Raw genomic sequence first — 21,915 nt, forward strand, 5'->3', positions numbered from 1 at the left:
CAGTTACTGCACAGACCATGTGCTCCTTGTGAGTTCAATCCAGGTCCTGTCTTGCCTTGGTTTCTCCCTGCCCTTGGTTTCCTGTCTCACAACACTATTTTATAATAAAATAGTAATAAATGAAAATAAGAATCTGTGGTCCTTTTTTGTGATTTATCTTCAAATGATCTTTGATGAAAGGCATTACAGCATTGTCTTCTTTTGGAATGCAAACAGACATATCTTGTATGACTGTGGTTAAGTCCCTCACCACACCAACACCATCGCATCCCTCTTCTGGGAAAGTCATAATAATAGGACAACATTCTGCAAAAATAGCCTGATCCACAAGCTATTTTCAGCCAAGAGATCTGTAATAGATCAGCAGGGAAACGAAAGGGGACCAAGTATAGACCCCTGGGGGACAAAATACAGTATATAAGATTGAAGTGGTTAAAAACAGCTTTCATTGCAGTCATATGATGCAAGTGTTGTTATGAGGTTTTGTGTGTGTGTGTGTGTGTGTGTGTGTGTGTGTGTGTGTGTGTGTGTGTGTGTGTGTGTGTGTGTGTGTGTGTGTGTGTGTGTGTGTACATTCCTGTGGTAATACAGTATATTCCAAAACCATATCAGGTGGCTATAGTTGTTTATTAACAGGCCATTTCATTCTTTTGTACAAAGCAGCTTCAAGGGAAAATAAGAATCTAGTCAGCCAGTCAGCCAGCCAGCCAGTGAGTCAGTCAGTCAGTCAGTCAGTCAGTCAGTCAGTCAGTCTGTAAACCAGTCAGTCAGTCAGTCAGTCAGTCAGTAAACCAGTCAGTCAGTCAGTCAGTCAGTCAGTCAGTCAGTCAGTCAGTCAGTCATTGACTCATTATACTCATCTTACTGTTCTGTCCAATTACACAACCATTACCCCTGTGTTTACCCTCTTTCTCTATCGCTCTCTGACTCTGTCTGTCTGTCTGCTGCCTCTCTATCTGTGTATCATTTGTCTGGGTGCTAAATTTCTCTCCCTTCATATTCTGTACACTGACCGACTCCCCATTGCTGCTAAGATTCCACAATCTCTCTTGAATCATGAATCTCACTCTCTTTCTTACAGTCTCTGAGAACGTCAAAGCAACCCACGAAAGCTAGACACCTTAGCAATAATAGTGACCATTTGTCCTTGCTTGTTGAGCTCTGATCGATCGATTGACAGTGACTAACCTGAAGTGACCAACGTGTCCAGCTTCTCCCTGTGGTGTTAGATGTAAATGACCTACCGTACCAAGTTACTCACTAAATCACTGCTTTGCTTTGTGACCCTGATCTTCAGGGCTAGAGGTCGAGAACCACCGCTGTCCCACAATCCCAAGAGGCTTTCATTTTCAGGGGCTTTTTTTCATTTTTATGCCTTGATTGGCATAAAGATTTGGGATGGTATGGGTGGGGTGGGGATGGGCCCCCTGGCTCGCCACGTGGAAGTTGGAACTGCAGTGATTTGCAATTCTAATGTGCAGCACTGGGATGGGAGCCTGGTGGGGTTTTAGAGAGAGAGATTGCAGCACACAGAATAACTTATGATATAAAACCAAATGGATGCAAGGTTGTTCATTAATATGGATTGGAAACCAATTATTTTAACCACTTCTTACGTTGTTGTTCTTCAAATTGCGAAAATACTAGCAGATCAACCTTGTAATGTAGATAATGCTGTTTTTGCCAAAATATTTTCCTATTTGTGACGAACGTCCACACATGCCCAGAATAGGTTTCATGGGTTAAAGAAAAAAGAAAAAAAAGAAAAAAGGTAAAATTAAGTTGGACATTCATTTATATGGATGGAATAATAATAAATAAAAGAGGAAAATTCAAAGTTTGTGAAATTCGATATGTTTCAGAAGGAGTTCTGAAACATAAGTTTTGCACATTTCCATTGTGGCGGTTGGTTAGGGTTCGTGCCTTGTTGTTTTGTAGAGAGATGATGATGGAAGCGAGACGTCTCTCTACTCATGGAGACAGAGGGTTCAGCCCCAGCTGTCAGCTGCACCCTTCAAAGTAAAAGCTTTATGGAAATGTGAGCGTTGCTGCTGCTCCCCTCCTCAGACGGGACGGCTGCTGCTTCTAAAGAGCCAATAAAACTCATGAAACCACAACAAAAAATAAAATAATCAATAAAACACCACGGAACAACAACTGAAAACTGCTGCGTGGAAAAGACGAGAGCATAAAATAATCAATAAAATCAATGTGTAATATCCATCCATATGTCTGCCGCACCCTCCTGGGAGCGTCACCAAGGAGACAAACAGAACAAGCACACATAAACACACACACACACGCGCGCGCATGTGTGCGCACACGCACACACCCAGCCCTGAGGCAGGGAGGAAATCTGCGTACGCAGATGAATTAATCAATTTATAGACAGACAGGATGAGATGACAAAGAAGACAGCAGAGCAGACTCTCCAACTCCAAGGCAAAAAGACTCATAGAACTCTAGAATGACTTCGTGACTTGATTTCACTTCCAACGTTTTATGAAAAATAGAGGAACAGGAGGGAGACGGAGAGGGAACAGATACTGTAGCTAATTGGCAGAATAAATGGAAGAAAGAGGACACACAAACAAATACACGGAAGAAAAGGAGAAAGCGGCCTGAGATGTGAAGAGATAGTGATGAATGTATTAATATTATTCATTTATTAGATTCATGTTTGTCTTTAAAACAATGTTTTATTGTTTTGCCAGAAACATACAAAACGACAACAATACATAAAATGACAAAATAAAATGTATGCAATTATGAACAATGGTCTTGCCTTACAGTATATGCTTAGTTTCTTTTTTTTAAATTCAATTAAAAATAATAGTAATGATAATCATAATAATGAGTATTAGATTTATGTTTAACCCTTTGTTCTTCATGTTGCCCTCACTGCACCGTACCAGAAAGAGATTAAACTCCAGGCCAGCATCCGGCCATATTCTGGGAAAACCTTTGCAGAAAAATAGCAGATCGACAAGCTCACAACAGGGTTGTGAGCTTCTCGATCTGCTATTTTCAGCGAAGATATTTAAGTCACCAATATGGAGCCCTGAGGGACTGGTTAAGAGCATGATTCCCAGCTGGTGTGCCAGAGGTACGCTGATAGCGCTGTGATTATATTATAAACATACATTAATCCACTTTAGCCCTATTTTATACCTAGGCTATTTGAAAATATACGATCGTCAAGCTCACAACTCGTCGCATAGCATTTACATTTTGCCAACCACTGCCAACCAGGGGGGCATTTGGTACCTTTTTTTGGTTTGTTTGTGCGTAGACTCTGCCGGGGGGATTGAACCCCAACCTCACAGTCTGAATGTGGACACTTGAGCCAGTCAAACTCACATTACTGCAGTATCAACAACTACAGTATACCAAAAGTTTACATCTCACATACGCTGACTTATGACTACATATCACTACTTTTTGCTCACTCATTTCCCAATAGAACTTTGTTACATTCATCCAGGTGTCGCTATGGTTTCATTTATTTATTTATTTACACACATTTAGAAAATTCAGATCAGCTATTTTTCTCAGGTATGCCCTGAGATTTAGATTAGCCCATTGGTGTGCCTTTGGCAACAAACGGTTTGAAAGCCACTGGCTTAAGATCAATCTCTTGACACGCTGAGCAGGAAATGTCGTGCTAGCAACAATCAAACCCAGATCTCATCAAAACCCCAGATCTCAATGGTTTTAGTTAATCTTATCAATGCCTGCTCTGTTTTTTGGCCGTAACTCAATTCCGTCCCCAGCTTGCTCGTAAACGGGCCTAAAGCTGGCCAGCCCCATTTGGCAGCCATATAGCAAACTCAATCTCCTCTGGCTTGTAACCCAGAAGGGCCGTGGGTGACCACCAGAGCCTGGCCTACTTCTCAGAGTAGTTCTTCTGGGGGGCTCGCATTCGGTGCCTTGCTTGTTATTCTGCTCACGGCGTAGTTCTGTCGGGTTTGTTTATTTCATCCAGACTTGTTGTGTTGTTTTTAGTTCACATTGAAGTCCCACTAACAAACCCACATCAGTGTATTGTGTGGCTGTCGGGCAATGTTGTTCTCACCACTGGAAAATAAAAATGGTTATTGATGTTTAAAGGGTTGTTTTAATGAAGCAGCCCCACAATTAGACTGTTTCAACGACACATTCTCACTCTCAGGTCACGCTACAGTGACGATTTGGGACCAGCCGTCTCCCACTTGATGTGACAGGACTCCCTTGTCTTGCCGCTTTTCAGCGTTTCCAGTAATCCAAGGCTAGTAAAAAAATAAAAAAATAAAACAAGGCAGGCATGACCCCAGAAGTGGACTATCGCCTCGTGAGGGACGCTCGAGGGACCCGAGCTCCGTTCCAGATACATACAGATAAGCTTGGGATTAAGCAATATGACTCGAGATCGTGTGCTTGTGCTTTACCGTGATTATTGGCACGGCAGTGACGTAGTCAGGAACGAGCTAGTGCATAAGATGTTGGCTTTCCATAAGGGAGACCCGGGTTCGATTCCCGGGAGTTACATGCATTAGTGCTGTGAGTGTGATGGTACAGCTCAGCCTCAGAGCCTCTTATCTGATGACCAAAACCCTAATATCTTCCCAGGGCAAGGCGGAACTCCCCTTTGGGCTAGTGGATAAAATCTTGGCTTTCCACGCAGGAGACCCGTGTGGGTTCGAATCCTGGCCGTTTACACACGGTTAGATTTTGCCCCAATTTGTCAACCTGTTTAATGTAGGCGGTTTGAGAATGCATTGGATTCAACTGTTAACTGTATAGTGCTCACTGGGTTCACCCTGTATTTTATGATAGTAATAAGATGTCCATTTATAACCATATATGTTGTGTTTTGTTTGCGCAGGTCGCCGGGGAACAGAAGTATCACCCAGAATGCTTCACCTGTCTGAACTGCAGGGCGTTCATCGGAGATGGGGACACCTACGCCCTGGTGGAGAGGTCCAAACTCTACTGGTGAGAGAAACACAACCATCACAACCACCCTAAACCTAAACCTAACCCTAACCCTTACCCTAAACCTAACCCTACGCCCTGGTGGAGAGGTCCAAACTCTACTGGTGAGAGAAACACAACCACCCTAAACCTAACCCTAATGCTAACCCTAGGGATGGGACGATAATCGATATAATCGATATTATCGCTTATCGTGATAGAAAACACTCACGATAATCGTATCGTGGAGTTTTAATTTATCGTGAAATCGTCCTCCGTCGTGCACTGGGATCAATTCACCTTTTATTTGTCGAGCTGCATATTATCCGGTACCATTTAAACCCTCTATTGGTAAAACGTACTTATAATATATGTACTTGATAGTCTTTTTTTCACTCTCTACCAAATCTCCTTGCCAATAAATAGCCGATCTACAGATCTGCTATTCTTTGGCAAATGTTCCGCCCCAGGATAATGGGATATTGGGGATATTTTGATTATCGCGACAATATCGTAGATTTCGTTGGTCACCATAATCGTGATATGAAATGTTCATATCGTCCCATCCCTAACCCTAACCCTAACCCTGGTGGAGAGGTCCAAACTCTACTGGTGAGAGAACCACAGTCACATGGATTAACCCATTTAGGCCTAGAATTATTGAATGCTTTAACCAGTGAAAAATAGCAGATATACAAGCTCACAGCGCGGCACCTAGTGCCGCGCTGCGAGCTTGTAGATCTGTTTTTTTTGAAAAAGTTGTGAAAATGTGTGCAAATCTTTTAAAGTTCTCAGTTGCCACTACTGATTCCAGTCATTTGGATTCCATAGAAGCCAGCATGTCTTCTATGGAAGCATGTTGCACTGCGAAAACAGCCGATCTACAAGCTCTCAGTGTGTCTGTGACGCATTGAGAGCTTGCAGACAGGTTATTTTAAAGATTAGAGCATTTGAAGTGGTCAAACTAGCAATATGTTCATAAACATCTTCCATACAATCGTAATAGTCTCAGATATTTCCTATAAGCCTCAGCCTGTGATAAATCACCCATTCAAGCTTCAAGATTATTTGATTAATCGAAAAAGTATTTCCTAGAATAATTGCTTCGAAAATAATCAATAGTTGCAGTTGGTTTAAGCCTGAACCACCGGGTCATTTGAGGCAGTTCCGCTCCCTTATTCTCATTATAGAGCCTCACACACACACACACACACACACACACACACACACACACACACACACACACACACACACACACACACACACACACACACAATATCATCATTTTATCATAATCAATCAAAATGAAACACGGTCTCCCAGGACAGTCAGTCACACATTCACCGATCAGATCAAATTCCCACTTTTATTATGTGACATAGTGTGAATTTCATCTGATCGTTGGAGCAGCCAGTAATCAACTACACGCTAATCAATATGAAATAGCAAGAGCCTCCATAGAAATTCAAATGATAGATAGACAATATAACATAAGCACAGGTCACTGCCTGCATGGTTGCAGTATTCATTCTCAGTGTTTATACAATGGTCTTATACAAGGTAGGAGCTTCATCCACACATCGTTGTACAGTAAGTCAGATAATGTAAATAAACGTGCTCTGAAAATGCATGCAGACCCTATCCATCTGACCACTTGAGCATGTCCCTGTCCTTATTCATTCTAATATCCTTATGTCCTTCACTCCCTGTCCTTATACATTCTAATATCCTTATATCCCTCACTCCTGTCCCAGGTCACTCAAATATCCTGTCTAATATGTCCCTATTCATTTAGATAACCACATGTCCTGTTCCAATTCATCAAGCAGCACCCATGCTGAAAGTAGTATGAATGAATATTGAATGTGAACAAAATTACACGCGCGTGTGACGCGCACGCGCGCGTACACACACACACACACGCACACACACGCACGCACACACACACACACACACACACACACACACACACACACACACACACACACACACACACACACACACACACACACACACACACACACACACACACACACTTAAGCATTAAGTGTAAACAGGTGATGAGTGGTTCTCTCTGTGTTCTTCAAGGGTTTTATGTTACGCGCTCAGGTTATCTCAGGTGACAGAATAGATGCAAATGACTCTACTAGCAAGAAAGGTATAAATATTCAGAGAGGAGTGATGTGGCCTGTGTTTAGCATATCTCTGCTGGATAGCAGAGATTCAGCAGCACGTGGTTTTTAATCATCTGATGGATATTTCAAAACAGCCATTTTTAGACACCGGCCATGAGAGCAGCCTCACAGTTATGCAATATGTTTATGTTTGTTTACCAAGGATGGTTCAATAACACACACACACACACACACACACACACACACACACACACACACACACACACACACACACACACACACACACACACACACACACACACACACACACACTGTATACACAGATCATTCACGTCAAGCAAAGTCAAACAAGACAGGGTTGTATTTAAAATTGTATTTCCCTCACTCTCACGCATCCACAGACACGCAATCGTCCTCAGACACAGGCACACGCGCGCGCGCACACACACACACACACACACACAGGAAAGCTGAACAGATATTATTTCTCTGCAGCTGCTTGGGTACTAATTGCTAGATTACTGAGGCACTATACTGTCTGTATGCATTTGATGTATTACCTCACGTTTACCGGCTGCTTACTGTAACTCGCTCTGGATTAACACAATTTCCCCCAGGCATTAATTCATTCTGTCATTTCACCTCTGCCAGGGTTTTTCATTGATTTACCTTATTTTCAAGGATCCCTGAACGCACCACTGTCCAAATGTAAGCGGATTACTTTCAGGAAAGGACAGCGATTTGTATTTTCTTTCAACTGGTAAAGAAAAAATATAACCGCAGCCATCCATGCCTTTGTTATGGTCCGTAGAGAAGGGCTTGTTTTAAACAAGAACGCGATCTGGATATTGATTCCGTGATAAAGCCATTTTCCTGCAGATCATTCCATTGCTTCCAAGTTCCAACGCGTGTATCAAAACACTGACTGGGTTAAGATAAAGGAGCGCTTGTTTTCGGTGACGATGACGGAGGTGTGGCGGTTCAGGCGACCTTGAGCCACGTGAGACACCGCTGCTAGAAGTTGTAAACCAGAGGGCAAGAATAGTAAATCTTCGTCCGCCCGACTTTCGGCACCTCCGCGCGGTCCAAGTGAACACAGCGGAGCGCTCCCTACCTCCGGCTCAGCCAATCACAAGCTTCCGCAGGCGGGTCTTTTCTTAACCCAGACGGTGTTTTGATACACACAGTTCCAACAGTGGTCATCATCATTTCCTGATTACATTTTCTCCTGATGCATCATGGGAAACTGAGTCCCTGCATAACTCCGGGGTAGGGGAGACGGCAGTTTAATATAAAACAATGAAAAGACCGACTTAAACGATTTGGCGTACGTGGCGGCCAACATGTTAAGAGCGTCAGATGAATGTGAGAATGAAAGTGTGAATTGTAATTGATAATTGTCTCTTGTGTTGCAGTGGTCAGTGTTACTACCAGAGCATCGTGACCCCGGTGGCCCTGCCGGACTCCTCTCCGTCCTTCTCCCGCATCCCCCACACGGTGACGCTGGTGTCCATCCCCGCCGTCGCCGACGCCGGGGGCAACGGGCGCCGGGGGCGGGGCATCTCCGTCTCCATCGACCAGCCAATCAGCAGCCCCCCCAACGGCTACAGCCCCGAGCATGGCCAGCCCACCGTCAGAGTGTCACAGTACGTCCTGAAACCGTGTGTGTGTGTGTGTGTGTGGGGGTGTGTGTGTGTGTGTGTGTGTGTGTGTGTGTGTGTGTGTGTGTGTGTGTGTGTGTGTGTGTGTGTGTGTGTGTGTGTGTGTGTGTGTGTGTGTGTATTACAATACTTGTGAGGACCAAATACTAATAGTATAGTACAATTTGAGAAGGACTATTTGATTATTTTAAACTCTAATCTCTACAAAAGATGTGTAGAGATTAGAGGTTTACAGTTAGAAATAGATTAAGGTTGGGGTTAGGATTGGACATTTAAATGTTAGGTTAAGGGATTAGAGATGGAGATATGCCTGATTTACACTTGGTTGCTGGTGTCGAGCTAAGAAAAAATAGCGCTCTTGCAGCGTAACGCATTGTGAGTTTGTAGATTTGATATTTTTCAGCTCTAGGATTACAGTAAGATTTTTTTTTCCCGAATGGCATTGATAAAATCGGCGTCCTAAAATGTTAATGTCCTCACAAGTATACGGTAGTAAAACAAACCTGTGTGCGCGTGCGACTTTGCTTGTGCGACTGTGCGTGTACGTGTACGTGCGTGAAAGAGGGCAAATGTAGTTAAGATGAACTTGACAGAGGATTAGCGATTAGGGGAGAGCATAAAGAAATGGCATAGTGGGGGTGAATGAGGTTAATTTGAAATGTCTTCAATAGATTGATAATGAAAAGAGAGTCATTACAGTTAAAATGTGGAACTCATTGAGCATTCATAAATAGAAGCCTTATCGTGTTAGCGTGTTCACCCATGTCCTCCTGCACAACTTTCTAATTTTCAATTCTAAAGGGCTCTAATTGTATTCTAGACTAGAGGTCCTTAAGGCATCAGCAGCATCATTCTTCAGAATGAGTTCAACGCATTTAGACCTACAGTACAGTATTGACGAATCCACAGAGCGCTGCCTGTGTAGTTGCGGTGCCGGTGTCGCGGTGCGAAGCCGTGCCGCTCGACTCCGCAGTTATTGTATGATTGCCGCTCCGTGGATTTGTCTGTACAGTACGTTGTTAGACCTTTCAACTTGGGAACTTTTTGCATTTTTTGTAAGTAAATACATTTTTATTTGTGTAGCACTTTTCACAGAGAGACTCACAAAGGGCTTTACATACAAATTATAAGAAACAAAACAAAACATCTCAGAAAAAACTAAACAGCAGACACATTTCACACCTGGAGGAGAAGCTCAATGACATTCCCCATGTGTTTTTAGCTGATTATTAAAAATATCCACAGACGCTGCAGCTACAGTATCAGCTCTCATTTTTGTAAAAATGAATGCCCTACTTTATGATTGAATATTTTGTTGGACAGAAATGTAAATCATACTACAGTACATCGTCACACAAAGGCATCAAAAGTAGCAGAGTTTTGAGTCTCTCAGTCTACTTTTACTGTTTTTTTATTTGAATCCTGAAATTCACACTTTTGGACCTATGAGGTTTGCACCTGACATAGACGATATGTAGCAACTTATTCTGAAAATGGAGGTAGGATTTGGAAGGTGTTTTTAGAATTAATGGGTTAAGTGCATCCACACTAAATGTGCTTACAGACATCAAGTCGAGGTCTCCGATCCATTCTCTATGTGAGAGCTTGCGCTGCGGCCACGTGCTGCATCATGGATACGACAGAGTGCCCGACACCCGCTCGCAACCAAGTGTAAATCAGGCTTTAGTGTGATGCACTGTCCCACCCAGTGCTGTGGGACAGGTCATTCTCACCCAGTCCCGCATGGCTGAACTCAAAGCTGTCTGTCATCCAGAGTGCTGGCATTATAAACCAGTCGATTGGTGGCTGTGAACTTTTGACCCACAACGAGTGCCATTGTCATTGTCATTCCTTATGCAGGGTCGACACTGACTGCATCAGTCCAGATGTGATTGTCATTGTCATAGTCCAGATGTGATTGCTATTGTCATAGTCCAGATGTGATTGCTTTTGTCATAGTCCAGGTGTGATTGTCATTGGTATTGTCCAGATGTGATTGTCATTGGTATTGTCCAGATGTGATTGTCATTGGTATTGTCCAGATGTGGATGTGATTGCTATTGTCATAGTCCAGGTGTGATTGTCGTTGTCACTCCTTATGCAGGGTGGACACTGACTGCATCAGTCCAGATGTGATGAACTCCATTCACGTTGGCGACAGGATCCTGGAGATCAACGGAACGCCCATTCACAACGTTCCCCTGGACGAGGTGGGAACTAACGCGCACGCATACAGGCGCACGCACACACACACACACACACACACACACACACACACACACACACACACACACACACACACACACACACACATCATGCAAAATCCATTATGATTATTCATTCCAAAGGTCAGCTTTTGCAGAAGTTTAACCTGAATCCTATCAATGTACGATTGAAGCATTTAGCGGATGCTCTTATCCATAGCGACTTACAATAAGCAAGGTAATCACATACCTAGCATGCATACTAATAATTGTTAGCTGCGTGCAAAGCATATATTATCATGCCCTGCACATCAAGGGCACTGGAAAAAAGCTGCCAGCAGTATGTGGAACACGTTTAAAGCTTTTACATATTGGACTGTAGGTGAGCAGAGATGTCCTTCACATGTCCTCCTCCTCACAATATAGAGCCATAGGATTTAGGTTGGAAGTCTGCAATCCCTTATAAGAAAATCATTTAAGATGGTCCAAGTTCAAATACATTCCATACTGTACATGTGTCTCGTTTGAGGACCACTCGTACTGCAAACACTGATAATCGTGACAATATGCAGCATTTCTTTTCCGATGGTGACATTTGAACTATTGATTGATTGATTTATTGATTGAATATTTTATTAGACAAAAATTAAGTACAGTACAAGTATAGTTAAAACAAAAAATGTAGTACAGTACAAGTACAGTTAAACACCCTGCCTAAAAAGAACACCCCAAATAAGCCCTTTACAGTCTTGTTTATGTCGGAGGTCCTTGGTATTCAATTCATGGACATAAAAATAGCAACAAAAAAAGCATTCAAATATCATCGCAATTATAAAACACTATGTACAGAGTAGGGGAAAAAAGGGGGTGGGGGACCTGGGTAAGGTAAGGGGGGTTGCTCACTTCTCGGCTGTCTATGGGAGAAGTGTTAACTACCTCCGCCTCTGGCCTCCTGAAATGTGAATTTCTTTTTTGAAGAAGTCCAGCGAGCATACATATTCACTACATTTAGCAGAGAATACTAGCTCCAGTACCCTGACCCTTCTGAACCCGTTTCTCCTCAGATTGACCTGTTGATCCAGGAGACCAGCCGGCTGCTCCAGCTCACCATCGAACACGACCCTCACAGCCCGGGCCACGGGGGAGGGGGAGGTGAGGAGCAGCTGGACCTCCCCCTGTGCACCCCCATGTCAGAGGGTTGCACCCCCACCAGCCCTGTGCTGCCCATCACCCAGCCCCCCAACCCCGACATCAACAACCTGCGCTCCCGCATTATCTCGTAAGAAACACACGCACGCACACACACACACACCGATAAAAGGTTGTTTCAACTCTGCGTGTGTCCTATGTTTCAACAGCTAATCGAACGAATCGATTTGATTGAAACATAATCGATTGTAATTAAAAAAATCAATTTTGTTTGTAAAAAAAGAGCAAACCCGTGTTTTCTTTCAAGACTGTTGTACGTTGAAGTATTAAATGGTGCTTAAGTAGTTGATTATCAAACAATGTATTTCATCTCGACTATTTGATTAAACGAAAAGGTAAACGATGGAATAATTGATATGTAAATAATGGCTAGTTGCTGATGTTTATCTCGTTAGACATGGTTCATGCTTACAGTTTAGAACACTTAATGAGTGATGGAGCGCCTGTCATCCTAATTACACACGCTGACACTGTCTAATTAGCAGCATCCACTTAACACTGAGGAAGCAGCAGCAAGTCTGCATGTTAATGACGCTGCCTTGGAGCACAATGTGTAGCTCTAAAATATTTATATCACTCTCCTTTGTCCTCCTTTGCTCTCGCTCTCTCCTCTCTCTGTTTTTCTCTCTCTCTGTTTCTCTCTCTCTCTCTCTCTCTCTCTTTTCATCGCTCTATCTCTCTCTCCCTATCTTTCACTCACTTTCCCTCGCTCTCTCTCTCACATCTCTCACTTTCGCTCTCTCTCCCCATCCCCTCCCGTCTCCTCTCCCGCCCCTCAGGAGAAGTCTCAGTATCGACAAGTCTCCGTGTGCCAGCAACGCCGCCTCCCCTCTGTCACAGAAGAAGGACATCAACCGCTCCGAGTCGCTCCGCGTCGTCTCCTCCAACCGCACGCACCGCATCTTCCGTCCCTCTGACCTCATCCACGGAGAGGTGCTGGGGAAGGGCTGCTTCGGACAGGCCATTAAGGTACACACACACACTGAACAGTTCTACTGTACCAGCACCTTGGGAAAGGCTGCTTTGGACAGGCTTTGAGGTACACACTACTAGGGATGGGACGATGGTCGATATTATCGTTTATCGTGATAAAAACACTCACGATAATCGTATCGTGGAGTTTTGATTTATCGTGAAATCGTCCTCCGTCATGCACTGGGATCAATTCACCTTTTATTTGCTGAGCGGCATATCCGGTACCATTTAAACCCTCTATTGGTAAAACGTACTTATAACTTATGTACTTGATACAGTCTTTTTTTCCACTCTCTACCAAATCCCTTTGCCAAAAAATTGCCGATCTACACGCTCGTATAGCTTGTAGATCTGCTATTTTTTGGCAAATGTTCAAACCAAGGATAATGGATGATCGCGATAATATCTTAAATCGCGATTTCTTTGGTCACGATAATCGTGATATGAAATTATCATATCCGTCCCATCCCTAACACACTACCAGAACCTTGCATGACCCCACAGAGGATGTCCAGCAGATGGCAGCATGGAGACATTCTATCAGATGGACAGATGGCAGTGAAAAGGATAGGCATGCCTGCGCTGTGTGTGTGTGTGTGTGTGTGTGTGTGTGTGTGTGTGTGTGCGCGTGTGCGTGTGTGTGTGGGTGTGTGTATTAACCAACTCAGAATCACTTTATTTCCAGTATGTAGGACAAAGTAAAAATAATAACAATGTAGGACATACAGAACACCAAAAGTGCAGACTGAGAGTTCTAGCTGGGGATGCAAGTAGAACTTTAGTTTTGGCCTTCCATCTGGGACTTCTGCATGGTGCCACGTGAGGCAATGACAGACAATGACACTTTATAAGACAGACAGCAATGTGCATGATGTCACTGACAGTGGGCAAACAACAAAGTCATCCTTCAAAATCCTAAAACCAGAGCTGCCAGCGCTGCTATCACCTTCCTGCTGTTGCATGTACAACAAAGTATATACTATAGGATTTAAGTAGGCATGGTGCATCCGTCGTTGCCGAGCGTTTATACGAACACAATTGGCCCGGCTGTGTTCTGGGGAGGGTGATATTTGTCACTGCACGTAAACCTACGTGCTGGGGTCAGCGGAGAGTGTTGGGCGGGAGGAGTAGGACGAAGGCCCTACCGTCCTCCCGGTGGAGGCTCCTCACTGGCTGGGGAGCCAGCAGGACGCAATAGCAGTGACAACACACGGAAATGTGTGCGGGGAGGAATTAAGAATTCAAAAAAAGTGGTTAAACAATGTCAAACAGGGTCATTTCATGCGGAGAGGTAGGACTGTAGATCAAAGTGGATCCAACACATTTCACATGCTCACAGCTACAGTGTAAATGTCACAGGGCGAAGTCAGGTCTTTCCCACGGCCACAGCCCAGCCTAACCATGCTGCTGTGGTGTGTGTGTGTTGTTGCCACAGGTGACACACCGGGAGACCGGGGAGGTGATGGTGATGAAAGAGCTGATTCGCTTCGACGACGAGACACAAAGAACATTCCTCAAAGAGGTGGGTGATGACGAGTGACAATGTACTGTACGTGCTGTAACTGTGTGACACCGTGTGACAATTATTAGACGTGACAATTAACTACAGCAGCTGGATCTAGCAGGTTATACTGTAGCCGCAGTTCTGCACGGCGTTCGCATTGTGAAATGCCATCTGCCTTGTTTTCTAATTCTGTGATGAACTAAATATGGAGTATGAATATTGTACGCATACTGGGACATGAGGGAAACCTATTAAGTACTTTAACCATAGGTATTTCATTATAGGTGAAGACATAACATTTCGAGTATATATTTCAAAATGTAAAAAAGCGATAGTGAATCTACTAGTCAATCTACAAGCTGATTGGCTAAAGGTTAGAGAACAGATGAGGTCATTAATATACATGTACGTGTGTGTGCACACGCACGAACACACACATGCGTGCGCGGACACACACACACACACACACACACACACACACACACACACACACACACACACACACACACACACACACACACACACACACACAACCAGTGCTCAAGTGCTCATGAATCAACAGTAGCAGGCCACGCTTCCTACCAGTGTGGAAATAGCTTTGCTTAAAAGTGGCTGTTCTACATAAATGTCGCCACAGATTAAACAAAAAGTAAATCTAGCCACAGATGTCGGCCTAAGGAGGAGTGCTGCTCCACCATACAGTACATACATACATACAGTACGTACATACGTGGCTCGTATCAAAAATAGCTGTCAGATGACAGACAGGTGGCGGATGATGTCTAAATACAGCCCTTCTGTTATCTCAAGGATGAAGGATGGATGCTTTCCTACAGACATTTATCACACTTCAGCCGGCTCTTGTCACCAGACCCATCATTACGTTAGATAGACAGTCAGAAATGGCCTGTAGTGTACCTACTGGTTACTGACCTTCCATTTTTAGACAGATTATTATCCCATAAGAGGCATGCATTTACCGTTTTTTAAGAGACAGTCCACCCTCCACTGGCATGTTATTCTTTGCCAATAATACGTATTTAATGGTCAGCAGTACCGTGGGACTCGCTTAAAACATTTGACCACCGTCTTAAAGTTATACCATGTAACTTTTTTTATAAAACAAATCTTAAAATTGTCCTAACTGTTAAATCGCTAAAGTTTTAGAACACCCACTCCGTTATTTTCAGCTTCTGAAGCCTTCTCTTTATATGTTTTCTTCTTAGCAGTGACAGGGCGGGATTTCCCGGCAAAATGACGCAATCTGCATCATCTGTATACGTTGTGTATACGTTGGCCAATCACATCGCAGATCATACACACATGATACACTACCGGCCAATAACCGACTCTTCAGGAAGTAGCTTCCCTCAGCAACCAGTGTTTACGATGGTGAAGGATTCTTAACCTCTTATTCCCCAAATCCTGCTCAGAAAATTACGTTCTACCACTCCATGGATTCGTATCGGTTGCAGTGGCGAAAAACGGACGAAAAAAGCAATACCGCGACTGACCACTAGTTTAGCAACTTACACAGTATAGCTTTAAGTTGAGACTTCTTGAACTTGCAAAATGTTGAGTTTGTTTTCCCACACAAGTAGGTGTCTGTCTGTTGATGTTCCATTGCTGAGATACAGAACGCAAGTTTCATGGGAATTGTTTCAAAGGTTCATAACAGAGTGATGGATACTCACTGAAGTGGTTCTCAAATTGGGGTAGGGACGAGGACCCCCAGTGATCCTTGAGGGGGTTCCAGGTGGGTCCTCTGCAAAATGATTGATAGTTAGGAACCGAGTGGACTCAGAGAGTGTACATTAAGGCAGGGGTTTTCAAAGTGGATGACGGGGCACCCTGGGGTGCCGCGACGGCAGTCCAATATTTGGAATTTATTTTACACTTGAAAAAAATATTTAGTATAATTTTATTAACTTGAAGTACAGTTATTTTCAGTCAGTTCTAACCAAAATGGCTGTTATCTCAACGTTTTCCTCGCAACACAATCACTAAAATATCATCACTGTCAGGCAGAAACCTCTGTCGCACAAAACTAGTGAAAACAGCCGATCTACAAGCACACAAGTGTGCTTGTAGATCTGCTGTTTCCACTAGTTTAGTACATTTTATAGATGATAAATACAAAACGAACGGTTTTGGACATACAAGGTTTCCAGCCGACAACGACGCTATGCTATAAATATAAGGTGCTGGGAGTGAAAATTATAATGTAGGGGTGCCTCGGATTAAAAAATATATTTATGGGGTGCCCTGAGACAAAAACGTTTGGGAACCCCTGCAATAAGGGTCCATTTGGTTCCTTGTTTACACTCTCAGAGTTAATGGGGGTCCATGGCCTTATCCATTTCAAACTGGGGGTTCTTAAAATTAAAACGTCTGAGAACCACTGACTAAAGCGCGGCCTATATACAATATACAGAACTCTTCCTCAGAACTCGTGCACCTCCAGTCCTGTCCTGACTCTCTGAACTGAACTATAGTTCGGGGAAACCTTTTCCGAACCAGAAGATTATCCAACGTCGGAGGGAGTATTTATGGTATTGGACTTCACTGTGTAGCATCAAAGACATGAGTGATGCCATGACTGGTGACTGCTGCTCTAGTGTTGCTGCAAGCCCTGTGCTTCTCGTCTGGTGTGATCTGATGGAGGTGGGGTTGTTATGTTGAGGAGGAGGTGGAGGAGCTTGACGGGTGCAGTTTAAAAAAGAGACAGGGGTGTCCAGGGGGTTGTAAAGGGGCTCAGGGGAACAGAAGAGGCAGGGTTTTAGAAGTTTGTCGTCACGCTGAGATGACCGGCTGAGATGCTGACGGTTCATAAAACTCTCCCATCCTGACTGAGGCTGGAATGTTGGAGGAGAAAAAATAAGGGTCATCTTTAGGGGCTTTATGTAAACACCCTGCTGTACTGTCAAACACTCCCTGCTGTACTGTCGAAATTCCAAAAATGCCTTCCAACACACACGCACGCACGCACGCACGCACGCACACACACACACACACACACACACACACACACACACACACACACACACACACACACACACACACACCTCACAATACCACCATATACTGTATAGAGTTCAGTTTATCAATCTAAGAAGTTAGTTAGTTGTCCTTTTTAATGATGGTTTTGCACTGTTATAGACATCAGGGTTTTTCAGGAAAGTTCTACACTGGCTTTTGTGTGTAAAAAGCTGTGCGTTGTGTTGTGTTGTGTGCTCAGGTGAAGGTGATGCGCTGCCTGGAACACCCCAACGTGCTGAAGTTCATCGGCGTGCTCTACAAGGACAAGAGACTCAACTTCATCGCAGAGTACATCAAGGGAGGAACCCTGAGGGAGATCATCAAGAAGATGGTGAGGGGAGTGTGTGTGTGTGTGTGTGTGTGTGTGTGTGTGTGTGTGTGTGTGTGTGTGTGTGTGTGTGTGTGTGTGTGTGTGTGTGTGTGTGTGTGTGTGTGTGTGTGTGTGTGTGTGTGTGTGTGTGTGTGTGTGCGCGTGCGCGTGCGTGTGTGTGCATGCCGGTATAGTTTTTTTCTGGTCCATGTCAAGTACTGTATATGCTAAAACGTTTGGTTATGGGCTTACAATTGCGTGATTATATTGCATATTTATAAGCCAGAGACTTTTTTTATTATTATTTTTTATCTGTGACTTGGATCGGTGACGTTGTGTCCAATATCCAATATCCCAATATGACTTAATTAAGACATATCGGGACCCGATACCGATAAGATATCGCTGCATCCCTAGTTCAAGGTCATGTTTATTGTAATGGCTACATCAGACTGTGTAGACATTGCAGCAGCCTGACTGGTTGTATCAGTGTTATATGCTTGATTTGTTATGCTGTGCCAGTGTAGATAGACCATCTACAAGCACGACGTGTGTGTTACTGGTGCACAAACAAGCATAAATTACCCCATTAGCCTCAAGCACAGCCGGGATCGCTTCTGGCTTGCTGGTGTGTTCATTTATCCTTGTTTGGAACATCAGAAGAGGTCTAAAGTATGAATAGAAAACATTAAACATGAGAAATGAGACTCCTTCCTGCTGATGAAGAATGTGATGTCTGTCATTAACTCCTCACAGGACAGTAACTACCCATGGAACCAGAGAGTCAGCTTTGCTAAGGACATAGCTGCTGGGATGGTGAGTTCACGTCGTCTTTATTTGGTCGGTCCGCACGTCATAACAAGAGTGGATCAAGTCAACGTAAAATATGTTTTATTTTGAGCAGAGAAAGCTGCAGTGCAGTAGTGGTCTGGATGGATGCAATGTTTGCTATTAGCCTTGCTAATACTGCCCTCCAGTGGCTATTTGTATGCACTACAGTATCAGTCCTTCAGCCCATGTGTCCCTGCAGAAATGACAAGATGAATTCCTACAGGATTAGGACCGCTTTAGACGGGTTTAAATGCTTTCCTTTGGTTGTATTTTCTTTTGACTACAGTAACAACGCGTGACTGGATTACTGCAATCCACAAAGCCAGTTAATCCCAGAGGGAATTAAACAATGCTTAGACGGTTCCATTTGGTACCAGTTTAAGATGTAAGATCACCTAAGCCTTCAGTTCTTTAATTTGTCTTTTTATCTTCCTTCCTTCTTTCCCCTCCCTCTCTCCCTCTCTCCCTATCTCTGTCATGCAGTCATATCTACATTCCATGAACATCATCCACCGAGACTTGAACTCATACAACTGTCTGGTCCGAGAGGTAAGAGATTGATTGATTGATTGATTGATTGATTGATTGATTGATTGATTGATTGATTGATAGATTGAATACTTTATACTTTATGGACTTGTTTCCATTGTGGTCCTATGTCATCAATTCATCAACATAGCATAAAAGATAACACCAAAATACACATCATCAAGTAGAAAAGGCAAACAATAAGACATGTCTGCAGTGAATGCCATCTCTTTTCTATTGGAAAAGTGCGTTAATACCTCCCCTTGTGGTCTCTTGAAAGATAGATTTTCACGCTTGTTTTGAAGGAAGCCAGTGATCCACATTGTTTAAGGGCTGTGCCGTGGACTCACTTTGGTGAAGTAGTTAGGTATGAGGGTATTGAGGGCAAGGCTATGACTATCTTAAAACCAATCCCATTTTTGAATTGCTGTAAACCATGTCTCTTACCCTGTGCCATTCCAGACTATTGCAAAATATGTTGGAATTAGTTGGGTCAATCATAGGCTTTAGGACGAGTAGGAAGTTTGTTTTGGGAAGCTTAGTTTTTAGTGATATTGGGAAGCATAGTCGAAGTGGCATTGAAAGGGCCCTGACAAGAGTTCTGAAATACGGTGTGTGTGTGTGTGTGTGTGTGTGTGTGTGTGTGTGTGTGTGTGTGTGTGTGTGTGTGTGTGTGTGTTTGTGTACTATTGTACATTCACTCTCACGCACCTAGGGCTGTCAGGATTATGACATTTTACATGGCGATTAATTGTCACTCAAATAAATTGTGTTTTTGTCGTTAACAATTACATTTCTGTTTGGCTTGTAGGCTTTGAAGTTGCACATGGCAAATATGACACATAACCTAAATATACAAAGAAATGACTGACATATGTCAAATAATTGAGAATAGACTCTTATGTAATAATTGTGACAGGCCTACATGCATGTGCATGCGTTCGTTTGCTTCCTGTGGGGATTAGCAGCTGTCCGTCACGAGGACAATCAGGTGTGCACAGTGACAGCAGAGATGTGACAGTTCACATACGTGTTGAGTGAACCCTGCAGTGTGTACACACACACACACACACACACACACACACACACACACACACACACACACACACACACAAAGTAGAGCTTTGTTACTGCTGCTGTACATGCTCTACAGCAGACTTAGCCTTCTTCAAACAGCCCACATGAGGAACACAACACATACAGTGTGTCCCGATTAAAGCCTCTCCGTCTACATTGTTTGGTAAATACAGAGAAGCAGAAATGACAGGAGTGGGGTTTAACATCTATAGGAGCAGAGCACAGGCTGTTCTATTGTACTTTATGTCAACAGAAGCATGATATACTGTAAATACATTGTAAAAATATGGCCAAACATAATTTAGATTCTTGTCTCTCTATAGAACAACAGTGTGGTGGTGGTGGCAGACTTTAACTGTCTTTTGTCTCTATAGCAGTGGTTCTCAACTTGTGGGTCGGACCCCCAGGGGGGTCCCCAAATGATTTTGGGGGGTCCCCAGATGATTAACTTAATGTGCAACATTGTTTTCTCACTCAACAGTAAGGGCCTCCACAGACTACAAGAGTTTGTGCGCAATGTGGTGGCATTTGAGGAGCAAGATTGCTCGCACAAGAGTCATGACGTGTAGTGTGACTCTCGTTTAAAAATCAGCGCACAGCGGGGTAGCGATCCATCATGTAATCTGGTCGTGCACAAACTCTTGTAGTCTGTGGAGGCCCTAAACAAAACAACATAACGTTTAAGTTTATAGAGGGTATCTGAACATTTCTAAAGTGACAATTTAAGGACTTTTTAGTTTAGTACCTTTAAATTGACATTGGCCCAAATTGTCAAATATTAAGAGGCAGAAATTGTGAAAATAGCCGATCTACATGCTCACAACGTGTGAGCATGTAGATCGTCTATTTTCACAATAGAACCATGTTATACAAAATGTAATGCATCAAGTCTCAGTGCTCGTCAGGGTGGGAGGGGTCCCCAGTTAAAATGTGATTATTTTGGGGGTCGCGGCCTGAAAAGGTTGAGAACCACTGCTCTATAGAACAACAGTGTGGTGGTGGCAGACTGTAACTCTCTTGTGTCTCTCTTCTAGAACAACAGTGTGGTGGTGGCAGACTTCGGCCTGGCACGGCTCATGGTGCCAGACAAGCTGGCACAGGGCATCCTGCCCGGCCTGACGAAACCCGACCGCAGGAAGAGATACACGGTGGTGGGGAACCCCTACTGGATGGCTCCGGAGATGATCCATGGTACTTTTTGTTTTACATTTTATTTCAAGAACCCCCCTTGTTTACTTGATTTAATCAAATCTGTCCAAAAGAATGTCCACCACAAGCCAGCATGGCAACTCCTACTCTCACTACGGAAACAGGAGGCTCCTGACCTTCACTATGGGCCACATGGCTCAGCAAAGCTTACTTATGATGTATTATATTGCATACCGTATTTTTCCAAATATTAGCCCGGGGGAAAATAGCCGACGGGCACCAAATACCTGTCGGGGGTCTGACGCCGTTTTGCTTATTGACCACCATTCCAATGGACGCA

The 21,915-nt window shown here is 43.6% G+C and overlaps 1 protein-coding gene across 1 annotated transcript in view; it reads left to right on the forward strand.

Moving 5' to 3' along the window:
- The window catches only part of limk1a (LIM domain kinase 1a), a gene marked incomplete at both ends in the record, with an annotated part of 120,621 nt that overhangs the window by 95,191 nt on the left and 3,515 nt on the right, over positions 1–21,915 (forward strand). Inside the window, 10 exons of the mRNA XM_080731938.1 lie at positions 4,865–4,974; positions 8,504–8,734; positions 10,854–10,959; positions 12,018–12,232; positions 12,942–13,131; positions 14,573–14,659; positions 17,880–18,011; positions 18,747–18,806; positions 19,305–19,370; positions 21,461–21,617. Of these exons, the coding sequence (XP_080588064.1) occupies positions 4,865–4,974; positions 8,504–8,734; positions 10,854–10,959; positions 12,018–12,232; positions 12,942–13,131; positions 14,573–14,659; positions 17,880–18,011; positions 18,747–18,806; positions 19,305–19,370; positions 21,461–21,617 (1,354 nt within the window). The remainder of the gene's footprint in view (positions 1–4,864; positions 4,975–8,503; positions 8,735–10,853; positions 10,960–12,017; positions 12,233–12,941; positions 13,132–14,572; positions 14,660–17,879; positions 18,012–18,746; positions 18,807–19,304; positions 19,371–21,460; positions 21,618–21,915) is intronic.

Source organism: Nannobrachium achirus, assembly GCF_963921795.1.
Source record: "Nannobrachium achirus genome assembly, chromosome: 8".
NCBI classification, from domain to species: Eukaryota; Metazoa; Chordata; class Actinopteri; order Myctophiformes; family Myctophidae; genus Nannobrachium; species Nannobrachium achirus.